Here is a 17,447-nt window from a genome sequence, read left to right on the forward strand (position 1 = left end):
GTCTGTCAGAAAACTGAAGAACTCCGGAGTGATAGCATTGGATTATGTCCAAAGTGCTAAAAATCTGGCAGATCCTTTCACAAAAGGACTATCAAGAAACATGATAGACCTTGCATCGAGGGAGATGGGTTTGAGACCCACTTGAGTTGCCGAGGGGTAACCCAACCTATGTGATCAGAAATTCCGTGAACTAGGACCCGGGAAAACAAACCGGAGCAACCGAGTTGAGAGAAAATTTAATACTCCCACTCCGCTGCGCATGCAATTCTCTCATAGCAACCGTAAGGCGGAGTTGACAATGTCTTAATGTGTTCTGAGCGGCTCTTGATGAGCGAAGACGTCGTCCTACAGGGCGATCTTTTGAAGAACACACCTCTATGAGCGACACTACTGGTCATATTGTGGGAGATTTTGGTGAATCTCTAGTAAGCCCATGAAAGGCCGAGGAGTATGACTTATAAGCTCCACCCGAGGGGAAGGCCAAGGTATCCTAGTACCGTGCCTACCTTGAGTGAAACTTGCTGCACAAAGACTGACAATTCAAGGCATAGTCCATTGTTCAGTTGTAGTCAAGCGTAGCACCTTGCCTAGGTGGAAGTTCAACTTAACAGTCTCCACTGAAGTGCAGGTATATTAAACAGTGAATGGAACAAATGTGTCATCTGATGTGCATATGAGATCTGGTGGGGGATTGTTAAATGTAGATGGGCTGCAGCCCAATAAGGCAGCCCATGTAGTCTACAATTCCTGAAATCTCAAGGCCCATCACGTTAGCAGCTTGGGACAGCCTTGGGGGACAAAGTTTAGTCCCACATTGCTAGTTGGGAGAGAGTTGGAGTGGTTTATAAGGGATGTTGTTCTACTCCTTCCAAGTGAGTGAGAATAGAAGGATCCCTCGCGCACTCCTCCTCCTCCGCCCGCCCCGCCTCGCCTCGCCTTGTCACGCATGCACGTCGCGTTTCGTGACTCGAGTTCGAGTTCGAGACGCACTCAACGGAGCCTAAATTTTTGCTTGGTGCACCAACTGTGTTGGGTACGTGTCGGCCTGCATGTGCATGCTCGCCGCGTGTCCCTGGCTTCCTACGCGTGGCAACGCGTTTGGGGCGGCTCTCCTCCCAGGCTATACAAGGAGACCGATCAGATCTGGAGAACAGTGCTCTTAGATCTCTCTCGCAAAGTTCCTTTTGTTGTGCTACTCTCTAGTCTTCCCCATCCCGGCGACTGCGTGCACAGCCGTCCGGGAGAGCAGGCCTCCGAAACTCCGTCCGTTGAGATCCTGCACCGGGAGACGGGCGATAAGGTTTTTGGGGAGCGTCTCGGCGCGACTGCTCGCTGGTGTTCGTGCTCTTCTTCGTCGGTTCGGCTGCTTCATCAACAGATCCAACTTCATCATGGGCGACATCAACAACTCCCATGGTGGTGGTGGTGCTGCTACAGGTGCGACCTTCCCGGTCGCGATGTACGTGTTTTTCCTTTCCTACCTTGCACTGTTACTTGTTCCATGTTCAGATCTGATGCATGTGCTTAGTCTGATGTGTATGGTTAAGTATGCTTGTGCATCTGTAATGTTGCTTTCGGTTATTAAACTCACACGGAAATTCCTAATAATCCAACACCACCCACCCAACGATCAATGGTTGATCTCATGTAGTTCCATTCATGTTTTGTTGTTCCTATCGGCTGTTCGACTTCCTCGGTCGCCCCTGCTTGGAGTCTCTAGACTGAAGTGACCTGTCAGATTTAACGGAAACAAAAAAAAGGGTTAGTCAAAATAATTTTAAGGAGGAGGCCCACGAACCAACGTTCATGCCCACCTTGTACGCAACACACGCGGTCTGATCAGGGGCACCAAAACCAACTCGATGGACGTTTTGGTGCCCTTGTCGCCTGCGCCATATAAAGGGTGGAAGCGCTGGCTGCGATCGATCTGACTGTGTTCACGATCTGCTTCTCCTGACCTCCTACATCCCCACACCCGTACTGATCTAGGGAGGCACAGCAGCGACGAGAAGATCAACCTACGCTCTACCGGTGCCAGGGCAGTGCCGCTAGAGACCGGAGGGGATCAGGAGGACCTCCAGATCGTCTGATTCATCTACACCACTGCTTCATCAAGCTTGCCTCACGCAGACATCCATGGGATCATCAGCTCCTCGTAAATCGTAATAATCACATCCGCCCTCTCGGTTAATGTTCATTAGGCGTTATACATGCTGCAATTTGTGATCCTATACTAGGCATGATGTTTTGGTTCTAACATAAAGATCGCCATCGCCTATAGGGAGTTAATCAAGTGAATTGAGGAATCCATCTGCGCCTCATCCAGCTCCTCACGGCCCTGCTTGTCACAACCCCTGGTGGCATGGCTGCTGGTACATTCAATCGTTCTTGAATCTGATTGTGAGACAGATTGAATGGTTTGGCTACGGTTAGAAGAGTATCTTGAACAACATTGGTTTTGATATTGTCTTCAATAATTTTGCATCTAAAAAATGCGCGAAGAAGCTTTTTTTGAAGCACTGAAACATAATTATCGACAGACGCATTGTAATTTGGTTTTTATTTGAGATAATCATACTACTCCCTCCGGTTCAGTTTATAAGACATGCGCCTCGTTTAACAAAAATATTGACCACATATTTGAGATATATGCCAGAAAAAGTCATTTAAAATAAGTTTTCAATGGTATAATTTTAAAGACATAAATTTCAATTTTGTTGACCAAATTATTGGTCAAAGTTTTTCTAAAACTATGTGTGTGCCTTATAAACTGAACCAGTGAGAGTAGAAGAGAATACTTGTTATATTTTGCTATTCTTTTTTATTCTTTCTATCTTAATATGACATTCCGTATGTGCTAATAATTATTTATAGACATCTCAGGCTAAAAAATGTGGATTTTAAATCTTATTTTTTTTAAAGTTAGGCGCATATTTATCTTTATATCTAGTTATGCGTACATATATTAGCCTTGAGGTTCCTCTTGTTGACTTTGTCCTAAGGCCTCGCAAAATATAGAGCTGGCCCTGCCGATTAGCGAGGGAATTTCACACTATTCCAGCGTCTAGAGAATTACAGACGACTACATTTTCTGCTCTTTCTTTTGCATCCAACTCAACAAAAGTCCTAGGTGGCTTATGTTACAGACGCTGATGTAGGACTATTGTACAGGCCTTTAATCTTCTTTTTCACGGAAACATGCCTTTGATCTTGAGGTAATAAGTGCTTCATTTCGTTTTTTTTTTCTCTTCCCGGGAGTGTCGGAGAAGAATCTTGAGGTAAGCACATTCCGATAGAGACCTGCTAGTATAAGCTAGTGCTAGCTCCTCCCTTGTCTTCCAGGACAGCGACTTCCAACTGCCAAGGTGTTAACTATCGACCAATAAAAAAGACGACGTTACACACATTGATGCCTAGATATTGTGGTGAAAATTTTAGAAGTTCTGTTTTCGGTGCAACAACTAAAATCAATCGACTCTCCTGTCGAGATGGTTTGTGTCGACACAAACGGATCTTTGTACGTTGTCAGCTACTCCCTCTATGCCAGTTTACAGGGCTTACTGAAGGTACCAAGAAATTAGGCCAACTTTCTAATTGATTGCTGATTTAATTACCGGTGGTTCCTGAAATCGCCCCTCTCCCCTTTAGACTGCTCATAGTGAGAGTAACATAGCTAGTAACATCACACATCTCAAGGCATTTTGGTGACATGGCATGCTAATAAATGAAGAAAGAGAGTGAAGTGGTAACTAGCTATGTTACCATAACATCACACACCTCAATGCAAGATGAGTCTACAACATAATAAATGATACAATGCATGACACCACATATAAGTTACTACCCACTATGAAGGTACTCCCTCCGGTCCAGTATTCTGGGCTCCTAATGAAAATCTATTTGTTCCAAAACACCTAAAGAATGGCCCTTTTTATTTAGTTACCTAATTAATGGCCTCCTATAATTACTCCTAGCCATACCGCATGGCGCTCTCTCTTCTTTTCTTTAGGCTGTGTGAAACCGTCTCATGCATGTGAAAAGGAAACCGGACCTTTTTTTCTCCGTTTCCTGCGCATGCAAACCAACCGGAAATGACTGTTCGTTGCCCATCTTAATACCCAGCCTTAACTAAATAATCTAAACAACCAGCTCTCCGATATGTAGCTCACATGATATTGTACGTGGTAGGTCATGTGACTATAACGAGCAGCGTGATATGTAGACATCGAATTTGATGATGATGATCGATGGTGATGGCGAAGTTGCCGAAAGCCATAGCGAGCACTGTTGATCCCAGGTACGTGGCGACCAGACTGACCGTATGATAGAACACAACCACAGTAGGCCTGTAACCTATTGGTGCCGATAGCTCAACCTCGTGCTAACCTAGCTACAGTAGTAGATAGAGATATACAAGGAAATAAACTAACGTGTTGATTCTGAAAGCAAATGGGAGAAACCCCACTGGTGCTCGCGTGACAGTACAGAGCAAAGTCATATGTCGCTCTTGACTTTACTTGCTAGTCTCAACAACGACAACAAGAACTGAAAAAGTTACTCATCTGTGGTTGCAGCTGTATATAAATGAAACTGGGCTGCCTTGCTTGACAGCACTAGCCAAATATTGGCCGGAGAGTTTACATTGCATGTTCAGAAACAACCGAGGGAACGGCAGCAGTATAAGTTATCTACCTCCCCAGTTCCTCGACCCTAGAAAATCACGGGTGAGAAACAAACATAGCAGTAACAAAATAAGAACCATCAGCATGCCTGTATATCTGTATATCTGCCGTTATATCAGGTTCTCCTACATGCAGATCCACCGTCAAGTCAGGGTGTTGAAAAGAATCGCAACCTCTGCAGTTCCATCTGTAACTATCTTGGTTCCTTCACCTTCCCATCAGCGCAATAAAACGATGCTCCTGCAGCTGTCATTTGCTACATTAGCAAAGATCAACTGCACTGGATCTTGGCCCCAGGTCCCAACCGATCAGCTATACAATGTCCAGGCTCTTCAAAAGTAATCCAAGTGCTACTCCTCATGTTGTGCAATCAGATTCTATTGTTGTTGTTTCTCTATCTAAGCTACTACCACCCTTTACCCTCCTATAGAAAAGAACATAAGCCGCCGAAGTCTTTATATTATCCTCCTTTTCAAGACCCTGGACACAACGGTCGTCAAAGTCATACCACTTCTTTTTTCCCTCATGCTGCAAACATTAAAAAAAAAGGTACATCATGTGAGGATCTGAACTTGAGCTTGCAATGAGATGTAAGCCTGTACATATATGTTGCTTGGCAGCTTAAGCTCATGCATAACAACACGTCATCAGTGAGAAAAGAAGACTTACATAAACATACGCAGTGTAGTGACCGCCTCCCATGCCTCCATAGTGGTTACTAACAGCATACAGTTGATAGTGATTCAACATCTGCCCACTTCTGTCGCGGATATACCTCGACAAGTCAAGATCATGAATTGGGAAGTCCACAAATGTATCTAGCTTGTTCTTTGTGTACCGACTGTATGAGAATCTTTTCAGGTGTATTATCAGGATTTCTGGTAACCTCCAGAGGTCTAGTTTCTTACTAGCTTGCCGATGTTCTTTACAACCTGGGCAATACCTGTGAAATAAGAGAAAGGAAACATGAATAAGCTTTATTTATGTTATACATGCTTTTAAATTCAGGTTTTCCCTCCAAACTATTTCTACATCATTTAAAGTGAGAAATTTGGTGGCTACACAAAGCAAGAGACTATTGAACACTGATACATGACATTATCCATGAAAAATATTTACCACATATCCTCTGGGCCCAATGGTTCCTCCTTTATAAATGCTTCAAGGCATGCATATAGAGAACAGGTTTCCTGTGGTCTCCTTGCAACTATCACAGCCTTGAAAACCTCTGGAAGAGAATTCAAAGAATCAAGGTTGTATTGCTTCAGACCATTATCCTGCCAACTCACAGACACAAGCAAACGTTTCTTCGGGTTTGAAACTGTAACAGTTTGATCCATTTCTATTTTCATGCGTGGGTTTGGAAACCTATCACTATTCAAGAAAAACTCCATGCCACCTTCAGTCATTATGTCATCCTCACCAGCATTATTATTTATGCTGGAGCGCTCTGCAGCATCAGAGCTCATCTCGATGTCTGAAGTTCCATTAACAGGGCTGCTTTTGCCAGTTATTTGATCAGCATCCGACATATCATCTTTTAATGCTCCAAATGGAGTCAGAACCTTTAGGAAAAGATCATAGATTGTACGCCCATTGATTGTCTCAGGAAGATTTGACACAAGAGGAGTGCCAAAACTCTTCCAAGACTTCCTACCGAAGCTAGAGAGGGAGGACCTGTACATATAAGGAAGATTTCGCTGTAAGAAGGTTCCTCTATCTACTTAAACAGAAAGGAAAACCTATGAGCGAAGACCATGAAGGTGTAGATTATTTTCTACTGTCAGGTATCTGATATCCATCTTTACGACTTTCAGCAAGAAAAAACCGATATCCAACTTTGACAGCACAATATAACAGACAGGGCGGTTCTACTTACTCCATACGTTCGTTTTTGAACACCACTATAGGAGCATCTTCACTGCCTTTCGGAAGTCGATATGCAACCAAGCGATCTCCATCTCTAATCAAGGAGATGACTTCAGAAGGTTCCTCCAAGTACCGGATAAGAGAACCATTGTAAACCTACATGTAGACCATCAAAATTTAAGGAAGCGATGCATGGCTTATATAGTAGCTTTTGCCATGAGAATGTTATGCTCGTATCCAGGAAAGGGTAATACCTCAGCAACCAGGAGGCGCTCATCGTCTCTCAGAGAACAAGCATTGCTTAATGCATCAATGAGTGTCTTGGTATATCCAGATTGAGACACATTCACAGTGTAAGGACATGGCCCAGTAGTGCCATCAGTACTAAAGACTGTTACAGTCATTGTTCTCGTTGTGGTTGCAGTTGAAGGCAGGGGCAACGATAAATACATAAATGGGTCGAACGTTATAGACACTTTCTTGCAAAGTGGGCAAACTAATGTGGACTTGTATTGGCCCTGTCAGTGAAGCACCAAATATAATCAAAAGTTGGCGAAGCATATGAAAAAACAATTGACCATTACCGACATTCACTTCACGCACAAATTGTGGTTATGGATGTACCAGCAGTGTGATCGCACAAATTACATGGATTTGAGAAGGAAATCCACTTTCCTTGTCCATACCATGTATGTATCCGCCAGAAAAGAAACTAAAGATACATTGCCTTCCGCCAATTACATGGGAAATTATAAGAAATAAGCAGTGTTTGGTTTGTGCCCAAGATTACCCTACCAAATTTTGGCTAGCCAATATTTTAGTTGAGCTATTCCTTGCCCTCAAGTTGGCCAACATTGGCTAAAGAAATGAACTAGAGTTGGTAGTGGAGCACTGGCAAGCCAAAAAGTTGGCAACTATCCAAACAAGAACCAATCGTTTGGCCATGACCAAAAAATTGGCTGCGCATGCTTTGGTAGCAATCCAAACAAACCCTTAATTTACCCCCAGACATACCATGCCCATCAACATAATAACCACATACTAGGCTTCCTGGCGCAAGGTCTTAGAGCTCTTCTTGTTTGTTGAATTGACATGATGTGGCAGTGATTATGTTATAAAGGTTCTCTAATAAGGCCATAAAGCCCATCCATTATTTACAGATTTAAGCAATTTGGGGGTGAACAATGCAAAGATCCCGCTCTCTTAGGTAATGCAAAGACAACTGCACAAAACTGTTGGGCTTATGTGCCTGAAGAATATCATTACCAGCTCTGACTAGGGGGGATTTTCATATTTGCACACTGTTTGTTTTGCTAAAACTCGAATAGTTACGCAAAATGTGTTCCTCTAATATTTTATACTATGTACTCATCTATTTTGCACACCCATGTAGGGATATAGACAATTCAATGTTCAAGCCGAAGTGGGTATTGGTAGGGAAATGGTATTACAGCTGTTTGGGTGTTTATTTGTATTGGGGATACCCAGCTTCATACTGACACCCATAATGCAAAAACCATAACAGAAATACGAAATAGATTATGTGTTTGTATGGCAGGAATCAAACAGTACATAAGCAGTAACTTCGAAACTCATGTGGAAAGCATAAGATAAAGAAAGGACTCAATTGAGTAGACCGTTACTGTTATAACGAGATATGGGAGGTCACATCTTACCAAAACAAAGAAAACACATGCGTATAAAAACTAACCTGGCAGGTATCAACTATAATGGAATCATTTCGGGCTAAATGGTTGCCCCAGTACTCATCTGCGACCTCTTCATCTGGACGGCCATCTGCATCCTTTGCTTCAGAATAGGGTTTACATTTGACACGATTCAAATCTTCATGGAGTCCATCCAATAAGAAAGCAAGAAGCTCCTATAAACAGCACAGGAAAGTCACTCGTAAACAATCAATTTGAACTCACAAGACATTTCATGTAATATTCAAGTTTGTTTAGATGCTACATAAGCAACACCTAAAAATATATAATCGACTAAAACAAGCTCACAGGATTCTGGTCAAACTATTGACAGGATAAGCACAGCAGGAAGTAAAAGAAGTAGTAGGTTTAGGTTAATTAATTCTGAAGCTGGCAATGGTAGGATCAAGTAGCTAACACATAGCCAAACCATGCCAAGAACATCCAAGTCCTTTTTCGAGAAAACAAAAAAAAAGATTTTGCATCTCATTTCATTGGATAGGGAGGTAGTTTAGAGTACAGATACATTCTCCAATAAGGAGGGAGGGAGCAGATGACTTTAAGCAAATAAGTTCACTAACCTGTGAATCATGTTGGTTAAAGCCATTGAATTGGGGGGCAAAGCGTGCAAGTCTTGTCTTAAACTGGCGAGGTGGAAATGAGGTTCCATCGATAGCCCATATCTTCCTCAATAAATCTCCAAATGAATAAGCGAGCTCACCCTATTTAAGAAACATTGTCTAAATGAGCAAGGACACAAAAATTAAAAATAAATGAAATATGTTTATGGTGAAACGAGAATTTTAACATGCCTTCATCCCCAGTGGGTTATGGGTGTTTATTTCCTTGTGGTAATCAGCAAGAAAATAGTCAACTAGCTTTGAAGTATGAGCCAAGCACTGGACTGCACTGTTCATGAAACATGTGTTTCCAAGATTGTCTAATCCTATTAAACCAGAGCCAACTTGCTTACAGATTCCCCCTGATGAATCCAGATCCATGTCCATCATGCTGCCATTGCTCAAAGCTGAGCTACCCATTGTTAATGCTAACTCATCTTTTTTCCCAGAAGCACCGTTAGCTGTAGGTTCTGATATATCATAGAATTGTATTTCCAGAGGCATCTGAAGATGTGAGCAAAATGAGTATAAGTTCAACATGCTACAGAAGTATTCCATTACTCGCATGAAGGTATGAATAAAGGCTGTTGAATGATCTCATTTCAGAACTAAACTACCTGCTAGATTTAGTATCAAATAACTAGGGAGGAAAAATCTGGTGTTCCCTTAATTAGGCAGGTCGGCTGAGTCTGGATTAAGCTAGCACAAGCCAACTCATCTATATTGGTGGAAGCCAGCTCAATCCACAATTCCACATCGATGATAACCCTCGGTAGTATTATATAGGGAGGGGGTTCCACGTGTATTAGCGATGCACAGTTTACCTCCTTTTTACATGATTTATGGTACCAATATGCAAGTGGGTAAACATGTAGCTATAACTAGAACTTCATGCATCATCCCAATTTAGATGCAAATTACCAGTTTGCTACTAGCATTGAGGGGGGTTTACATTTAGAATACCCAGAGAACACGGGGGTTACGCAGTAAGCATCCTTCCCATTTCAATCAGTTTAATCCCAGTGTTTACTAACTAGCTCCGCACTTGAAATCAACATCACCTAAGTAGAAAATTTTCATAGGACAATGAATATTTACTCAAGAGAACAGGAATGCAATAGTCTAGTGTTGAGGGGTGTTTACATTTAGGATACCAGAGAACATGAGGGTTACACAGTAAGCATCCTTCCCATTTCAATCATTTTAATACTTCCAAGTGTTTATTATTGTGCACTTGAAATCAACATCACGTAAGTAGAAAATTTTCATATGACAAATGAATATTTACTCAACAGACCAGCAATGCAATAGTCTAGTGTTCCTCATTCAAATAAAATTAAGATGCTGCTGGAGGAAATAACAGTGAGGTGCGTTGATCTGGCTAATTAATGATTTGAACAAAATGTGCACTTCCAGCTTCATTTTAGCACTCAGATTAAAAGATTGAGATATAAAAATATATGTTACTGGCTTACTGCTGCCAGCTTGACTCGGGACTATGTTGCTAGCATGCTGCATTGCTTACACGATTTGCAAAAAACCATCTTACAGACAACACAACAATAGCCCCAAACACCAAAAGAAAAAATGTGATGAGTATGTTGATATAAAATACTCCCTCCGCTCCTTGATATAAGGTGTATAGTTTTTCCGAAAAAAACTCCAAAATATAAGGTGTATCGCGTAGAACCACTCATTTGGACATTTTTTTTACGGATTCGATTGCATTTTCTTAGCTCATGCAAACTCCTCTATTTTCTCAAAGCAATAATTCAGGGGTAATCTTGCCCTGAACTCGTGTAACTTGTCTTTAATGTGAGTTTCTTAATTTCCGTACCAAAAACTATACACCCTATATCTAGGAACGGAGGGAGTAGTAGATAAGCATTGCTGGTATTTATTCGAAAGGAAACACTAAATCGGTACTATCCCCATTTCCACAAAATAAGGCCTATATTTTTAGTCAAAAGTCAATATCATATAACTTTGATGAACATCTACAATATCAAGTTGACATCAATAGATCCACCATAGAATTCTCTTAGTGTATTTATGAAATATTGTAGATGTTGACATATTTGCCTATAAAATTGGTCAAATTTATAATGCGTTGAGTTTTGACTAAAAATATATGCCTTAATTTATGGAACTGAGCTAGTAGCTAGGAAATGAATTACAGTCTTATGCAGGTAAGAAAGCACAAGCAATAAAATGGCAAATTCGATGGAGAAGAAATGACCTCCTGGTCAGAAGACCGAGGATCTTGGGGTATACGGTTCCATTCATTCATCAATATGAAAGTTGTTCGCCCAGAGAAATCCCATATGTGAACCTGAATTAAGTAGGCATGTTACTGAAGAAAAGAAACACGAGAGTTTACATATTGAAGTGAAGAAAAACAGAAAGTTACCGGCTCAGGGTCCGGAATCAGAATCTTGTTTGCTCTTTTGAAGTTCTCGGCTGAGTTGTCCTGGTAAGTTAAAAGTAAATTAAGAACATTGCAGTTTTCTTCTGGTGCATTATAAAGCAAAAATTCAGCCATGAAAACATATAATAAAGATCCTTAACTAAACCAATAGTGATCTTTCTTCAAAACAAGGATGGGTAGAAGATGGCGTGGAAAAATAACACATACCTTTTTGCTGATCTTCACCGTTAGTGCATTTGTACCTCGAGTTACAGAAACTCTAAGCATGATAGGATAAATATTTACAGATGCCTCTTCAGTAAGCAATACATTTTTGCTATTAGACTTTAGAGAATCCAAATGCCTAGGCGAGAAAATCAAGAAACCAAATAAGTTAAATAAAGATAATGGAGCATAGCTAAACCAGGCAGGTATGCACGTATTTACTCAACCGGTAGCTTGACTTTTAGGTGCAGCAACACATTCAAATATTAGCACCCATATTTTCTCGCGTATACAGAAGGAAAGGTTTAAATGGTTTGGGACCCAAAACATCTCCATACGCAGCATAAGATCTCTTGATCTCATTCATCCACCAGCCCACAGAATCATGTAAAGACTCAAGCAAAGTTGGGTATGTAACTTTATCTTAATGACTTTAAACACAGTGCATAAAGTGAACCAATAAAGCAGACAAACTGGAGACGAAGCAACAAACCCTATGGTAGACTCACCGAGCAGAACATCATTTCTTTCTCCTAGAAAATCTATGGTAAACAGGGTGGAGATAGAGCGATGCTAGCAACAACTACAGACCATACAGTACCAACCTCAGCAGAACCAGTATGCCAAATTTCAACTATCCCATGCATGCAAAATTGACGCCAAAGAATTCACAGGCTTGGTTGCACAATGCTTCAATAAAAGGAATGCTATGTGTAATTGTACTATGACTGGTACATAATGTTGACATTCGGTGTAGACACAACTAATAACCCATCACTGATCATTAGTTAGCGTGCGAATAATAAACCGTCCACGTGACGTATAGAAGTGCCAACTGCACATTATATCATGCCTACAAAGTTAATACTCCTTAGACATCAGCATTAGATCAAACTACTGGAAACACAAGCCGTTACGACAATATTGATTAATAATTATTATACAAAAAAAAAGTTTGGCTTTAAGGGGAAGAAGAAGCCCAAGGTGCAGTGTTTACGTAGGCTCGAACGTGGGCGGGCGGGGATGCATCAGCCCATCCAAACAACCGGGCTAAGCCTGGGTTCACATATTGACTAATTAATCAATCTGCCTAGGTGCATTCATTCTAGTGGCGGACATCTCAGTGAGTCGGCGGCACACGTGCAAGTGAGTAACGGATAGTAATAACCCTAAAAATTTCTACAGTTGTTGTATGGTAAGGGCTTTGCAATCTAGAACATGCATATTCACCAAAATCACAAGCAATGATTAATGAACAGGGCAATGCAGACATAGTGCGGTGCAGTCCGCAGGCTAGTACTTGTCTAAGCATCAACCATAGCGCTCTGATTCTATACTCCTAGACACCGCTGCCCATGGCGAACATTCATACAGCACTGCCAGAACCTAGACATGCAATGGCGTCATCTATGGCCTATTCATCTATGATTGGTTGGATCCCAAGGGAAGAGCTGAGGAAGAGAGATCCGTGTGCGCGTGCTCACCATGCGCGCGCCTTGTCGAAGAGGTCGGCGGCGACGAGCGCGTAGCTCCTGGCCCCGGCCTTGGCGGGCGCGTCGGGCGGGACGGCGAGGTCGTCGGCCTTGCGGAGGGTGAAGGCGGCGGTGTAGTCGTTCATGATGAGGCTGAGCACCTTCATGCCGTAGGATGTGGGCCCCCCCGCGGGCGTGGACGCGTAGGGCACCCCGTGCGCGTCGATCCCGGCGCCGTCCTGCGCCTCCTTCCACCACCTGCATTGCGCGCGCGCGATCCGCCGTGAGATGGCGCCCGGGCATGTCGGATCGGGGGGTGGGGCTAGGGTTGGTTAGGGTTTGGCGCGCTCACCGGTGCTGGACGAGGAAGACGCGGTCGTCGTCGTCGCCCGCCCCGGGGCCGGGGCTGGAGGTGGACGGGGCGTCGCTGGCGGCGAGCATTCGGGATCCGGCGGGGTGTGGTGGGGGGAATTGGTTGGCGGAGGCGGTGGGCGGGCGGGCGGGCGGCGGATTCGGAGACGCGGTGGATTGAGGAATTTGGTTTGGTTTGGATTTGGATTTGGATTGAATCGGAGGAGACGAAGGGGAGACGGGTGGAGAAGGAAGGAAGGAAGACGATGCGTGGGAGAAGAAGGCGGCTATTAATGCCGACCGATGATGACGATGAGTCGCTTGACCAGAGAGGGATCCAACCGGACCGTGACCACGCGGCAACAAGGACAGGACACAACGGGAGAAGAAGAAGAAGAACACGGCCAGTGCTTCCTAGAGCCGGCAAAATTGCATCAAAATAACTTTTCATCTGTGGTCTGCAGAAAATGTTTGAAGACAACTGGAGTTATTTTTTTGCCTTTTGAAAACCATGATTTTGTGATTTTTTGTGGAGTCGAAGATATGGCGTATCATAGCACGTCTCTAGAAATATGTCGACAAAATGCGCATACATCCACGTACTTTATATTATAATTTTTTAAAACTTGAAAATATATTTTTCATCTTTTTTAGAGAAATACGAGTTCAATGGAGCTCGGGAACACAGACATTGCACTCATTTCTTAACTACTAGTATTTTCTAGTTGTTTATTTTTTATTTAGAGGAACAAATGTGGTACAGGATTATGCTTGGTGGGTGATGGGGTGGCCGAAGCCGGAGAAGATGGACCCATTCGCCGATTCCACTTGAACTCGGCCAACTTAGATGCCATGATAGGCCTCCACATCTTCAAAAACTGTGTTTTCTAGTATGTTCGTTCGTTTTGTTTCTCTCCTTTTTAAGCAGTGCATTTCATTTCACGGGGATATTCCTCTGCGATCCTTCTATATCCTTGTTGCAAGTGTGGCCAAGTACCATGTCGTATGATCATGGTGCGCGATAGCGTATGCTCATGATAGGTCATGACAAATGTTATGACATGGGAAGCGGGATGTGTCGTGCGTTAAGGTGTCGCATTGTGGTGAAGACCCTTGTTTTATCCTAGCATGGCGACAAGGATTTACATCGAGCAAGTTGGATGATCAAACACGATAGCACAAGGTTAGTTGGCAACACGTATGGAAACAAAAAAAAAATTAAGCCATTCATTTCAATTTTTTATTTGGTGTGTAATGTGATTTACCCTTCTAGGGTGTGTACTAGAAATATTTTTACTATTGTTTCTCTCCCGTAGAGTAGTATATAAGCATGGGTTCATATCCAAAAATGGCTGACTATCTACGACTCAGACTACGAGAAAATGCATCACACATTCACGGAGAAGCTCCTGCATACCAACATATAGGTACGGTCTTGCAAAACAAAAATTGAAAAGACAGGGAAAAGCAAAATTGAGATTTTTATATATTCCAAAAGAAAAGAAAAAACAGGTGCACTTGGACCCGACGGTAGGGCGATAGCACCGAGGTATTTTCGAGCGAGGCCCGCCCGATCCCATCTGCACCTGCATGTGTATTCAGTACGTACAGTAGCATCGCATCCCAGACTGGATATTCTTCAGATCTTTCAGGGGCACAAAGGAATCTAGGAATTCCAGCACGAGGGGCAAATTCAAAAATCAAAATTCAATAATTGTTCTGGTCGGATGCGTGTGGCATCACATGATTGGCTGGCTGCCGTGGCGTAAAGAGAGAAATCGGAGGACGTGGCGCCCCGTACACGAGCACCCATCCGATCAACCCGCGTCGAGGTAGTGCTCTCCGCCAAGCAACTCGATCGTACGATCACCTTGATACCTTCTTTCGGTACGTCCACCTTCAGTAGCGTCAAGAATTACTGTATTTCTTTCGATGACCCCGACTCCTCCGATGGCTGCACCATCGCTGCACTTCAGTAGCGTGAAGAAAACATTTTATTGCCGTGTGCAGAGTCGGTTGACCGGACAGAGGATGGTCCACACAACTTTGGCGCGGGGAGTTGGTCAGGGTATCGCCTTCTACAACGGCGAGCTATATGGCCTCAGAGCATCTCCAGCGGCGGGACGCATTTCGGACGTCCAAATTGTCCGCTGGCGTCCGTTTGCGTCACCTGGCGGACACCAAAATAACCGCCAGGGGTGAAATGTCCGTTTGTATCGGGGGCGAAATGTCCGTTTGCATCGGGGGCTACATCCAGCGGTCCGATGCATTTTGGACATGCAAGTGTATTTTTTGGTGCTACTTCTTTTCATTTTTGTTGAATGAGCAAGTTTAAACGCGAAAAAGTAGTACTCAATGATGTCTTGTTGCTCCAATCGAATAGATTATAGCCTAAACAATTCACCGGATACTTCAATCGAATAGATTCAAACATATTTAACATACAAAGAAGAACAAATTTAAAAACATATAAACTAAAACTAATTTTTGGCCTTCTTGTTAGAAGGCTCTGCCTCGTCGTCGAAACTCCTGCGCCTCTTGCTTGTCACCTCCTCGTCGGAACTGGAGGAGGATGCGCCCGTTGAGGAGTTGAAACTGGAAGAAATGGCGTCTTCGTCGACGCGCCGCCCGCGCCAGCGCCCTGGACTTCTTCCTTGTCGCCGCTTTGTCGTCCGCCGCCTCCTGCGCCTCCAACCGGGGCGAATTTGGTGTCGGAGTCCTCCTCCTCCTCCTGGTCCTCCTCCTCGTCCTCGGCGTCGCTGGCAGAGCCGCCTCCGTCCTCCTCCTGGCCTTCGCCGCCATTGCCGCCTCCGTCCTCCTCCTCCTCACTCGGCGTGGAGGCAGGGTCGCTGGGCGTGGAGCCCGGATCGCTTGGCGTCGCAGGGGATTCCCACCAATGCAGAAATCTGGGCGACTTGCCCTCGCTCTCCGAGTCGGACGGCAGCGTGTAGTCGCTCATGGTGTGCCGGTGTTGGAGAAGAAGAAGAATAAGAGGAAGAAGAAGGAGGCGTTTGAACTTGAATTACCGTAGGCGCGGGGGTTATATTGTGCGGGGATTAACGACGGCGCGTATAACAAAGAGGCCGGCGGTTGCTCTTCCGCGGCGGTTCGGCGCTCCATTGCGGCGGTTGATCGCCGCGGTTGCCACACCGGCGCGCGTTGTGAATTCGAGGCTGATCAAACCTGGATCGCTGCCATGAGGGCCCGTGGGGAAGCGAGTGGACGCTAGGCGCGACCGCGGAGCGTCCGCGGAGACGCAAACCTGGCGCATATTTGGGCCAGGCTTGCGTCTCTGCGGACGCCCCGGTTACTTTGCATCGCGCCGCTGGAGAGGATGCCAGACGCATTTTCGGTCAAAGCGGACGCAAACGGTCGCTCAGCGTCCGTTTGCATCACGCCGCTGGAGATGCCCTCACGGCTCTCCCGCAAATATTGGTCACGTTTGAAATCGACGTAAAAGCAACTCCAGCATACTCCCATCTCGCTGTACCGCAAAACGTGAATGGAGTTAACAGCATTGGCTTTTTTTGTCGAGAAATGTGTCGCGGTTGAACAGACACTGCATAAGTGTATTATGTGGTAAAAATTATGGGAAGGGGACACATATTTCTCCCGCAAATTAGGATTTTTCTATCAAGTCGTGTTCATCACAGATATGCGAAAATAAAGCGCAAATAGTTCAAAATAACAGTATAGGTAGGATAAACATAGTCATGATGATTACGAACTAGATAGCATATATGGTAGATTACGGACACATGGTGATTCAACCCATAGAGGAGGGGTCATTTCCGTCCGGCTCCACCGACACCAAAATTGATCGACGCAGCGGCGGAGGCGGCAGCTGCTGTTGCAGACGAGGCCTCCTATTTTGCCTTCTTTGCTTCCAAGATCTGAGCCCTTCTTATCCCCCGCCATTCTTTGGTTAGAGCATCCATTGTAGTTGGATCCATCATCATCACCCAGTTCTCCTCTTTTTCCTCCTCTAGCCGGATCCTCCTATCTTCAAAGGCGGCCTTCCTCTTCTCATCTTCTCTAATTTCTTCCCACTTCCTAAGCTTGTCCTGTTGTTTGGTCTCCGCCAACTCCTTCCTAGTTTGCAATTGCTCTTGGGC

At 44.2% G+C, this 17,447-nt stretch overlaps 1 protein-coding gene across 1 annotated transcript; it reads right to left on the reverse strand.

The window, feature by feature from the left end:
• Positions 1-4,546: 4,546 nt before the first annotated feature.
• LOC124652094 (ubiquitin carboxyl-terminal hydrolase 8-like) lies at positions 4,547-13,181 on the reverse strand. Its single transcript, XM_047191119.1, has 12 exons — positions 12,994-13,181; positions 11,513-11,648; positions 11,288-11,347; positions 11,117-11,209; positions 9,070-9,381; positions 8,839-8,979; positions 8,263-8,433; positions 6,806-7,069; positions 6,562-6,707; positions 5,802-6,359; positions 5,352-5,625; positions 4,547-5,210 (listed from the first exon to the last, which is right to left on the reverse strand). Exons 1-12 carry the CDS (start codon positions 13,146-13,148, stop codon positions 5,040-5,042), a joined length of 2,481 nt encoding a protein of 826 aa, XP_047047075.1. The 5' UTR covers positions 13,149-13,181; the 3' UTR covers positions 4,547-5,039.
• Between the last annotated feature and the right edge of the window lie 4,266 nt (positions 13,182-17,447).

Source organism: Lolium rigidum, chromosome 5 (genome assembly GCF_022539505.1).
Source record: "Lolium rigidum isolate FL_2022 chromosome 5, APGP_CSIRO_Lrig_0.1, whole genome shotgun sequence".
Lineage (NCBI taxonomy): Eukaryota > Viridiplantae > Streptophyta > Magnoliopsida > Poales > Poaceae > Lolium > Lolium rigidum.

Bases quoted from the DNA above. Each gene is read 5' to 3' on its own strand.
- LOC124652094 (XM_047191119.1), bottom strand. From the start codon at position 13,148: ATGAAGGTGCTCAGCCTCATCATGAACGACTACACCGCCGCCTTCACC. The intron at 6,708-6,805 runs GTATTACCCTTT...GTCTACATGTAG, and splicing joins AGCGCCTCCTGGTTGCTGAG to GTTTACAATGGTTCTCTTAT. The intron at 6,360-6,561 runs GTAAGTAGAACC...TTATATGTACAG, and splicing joins TTCAAAAACGAACGTATGGA to GTCCTCCCTCTCTAGCTTCG.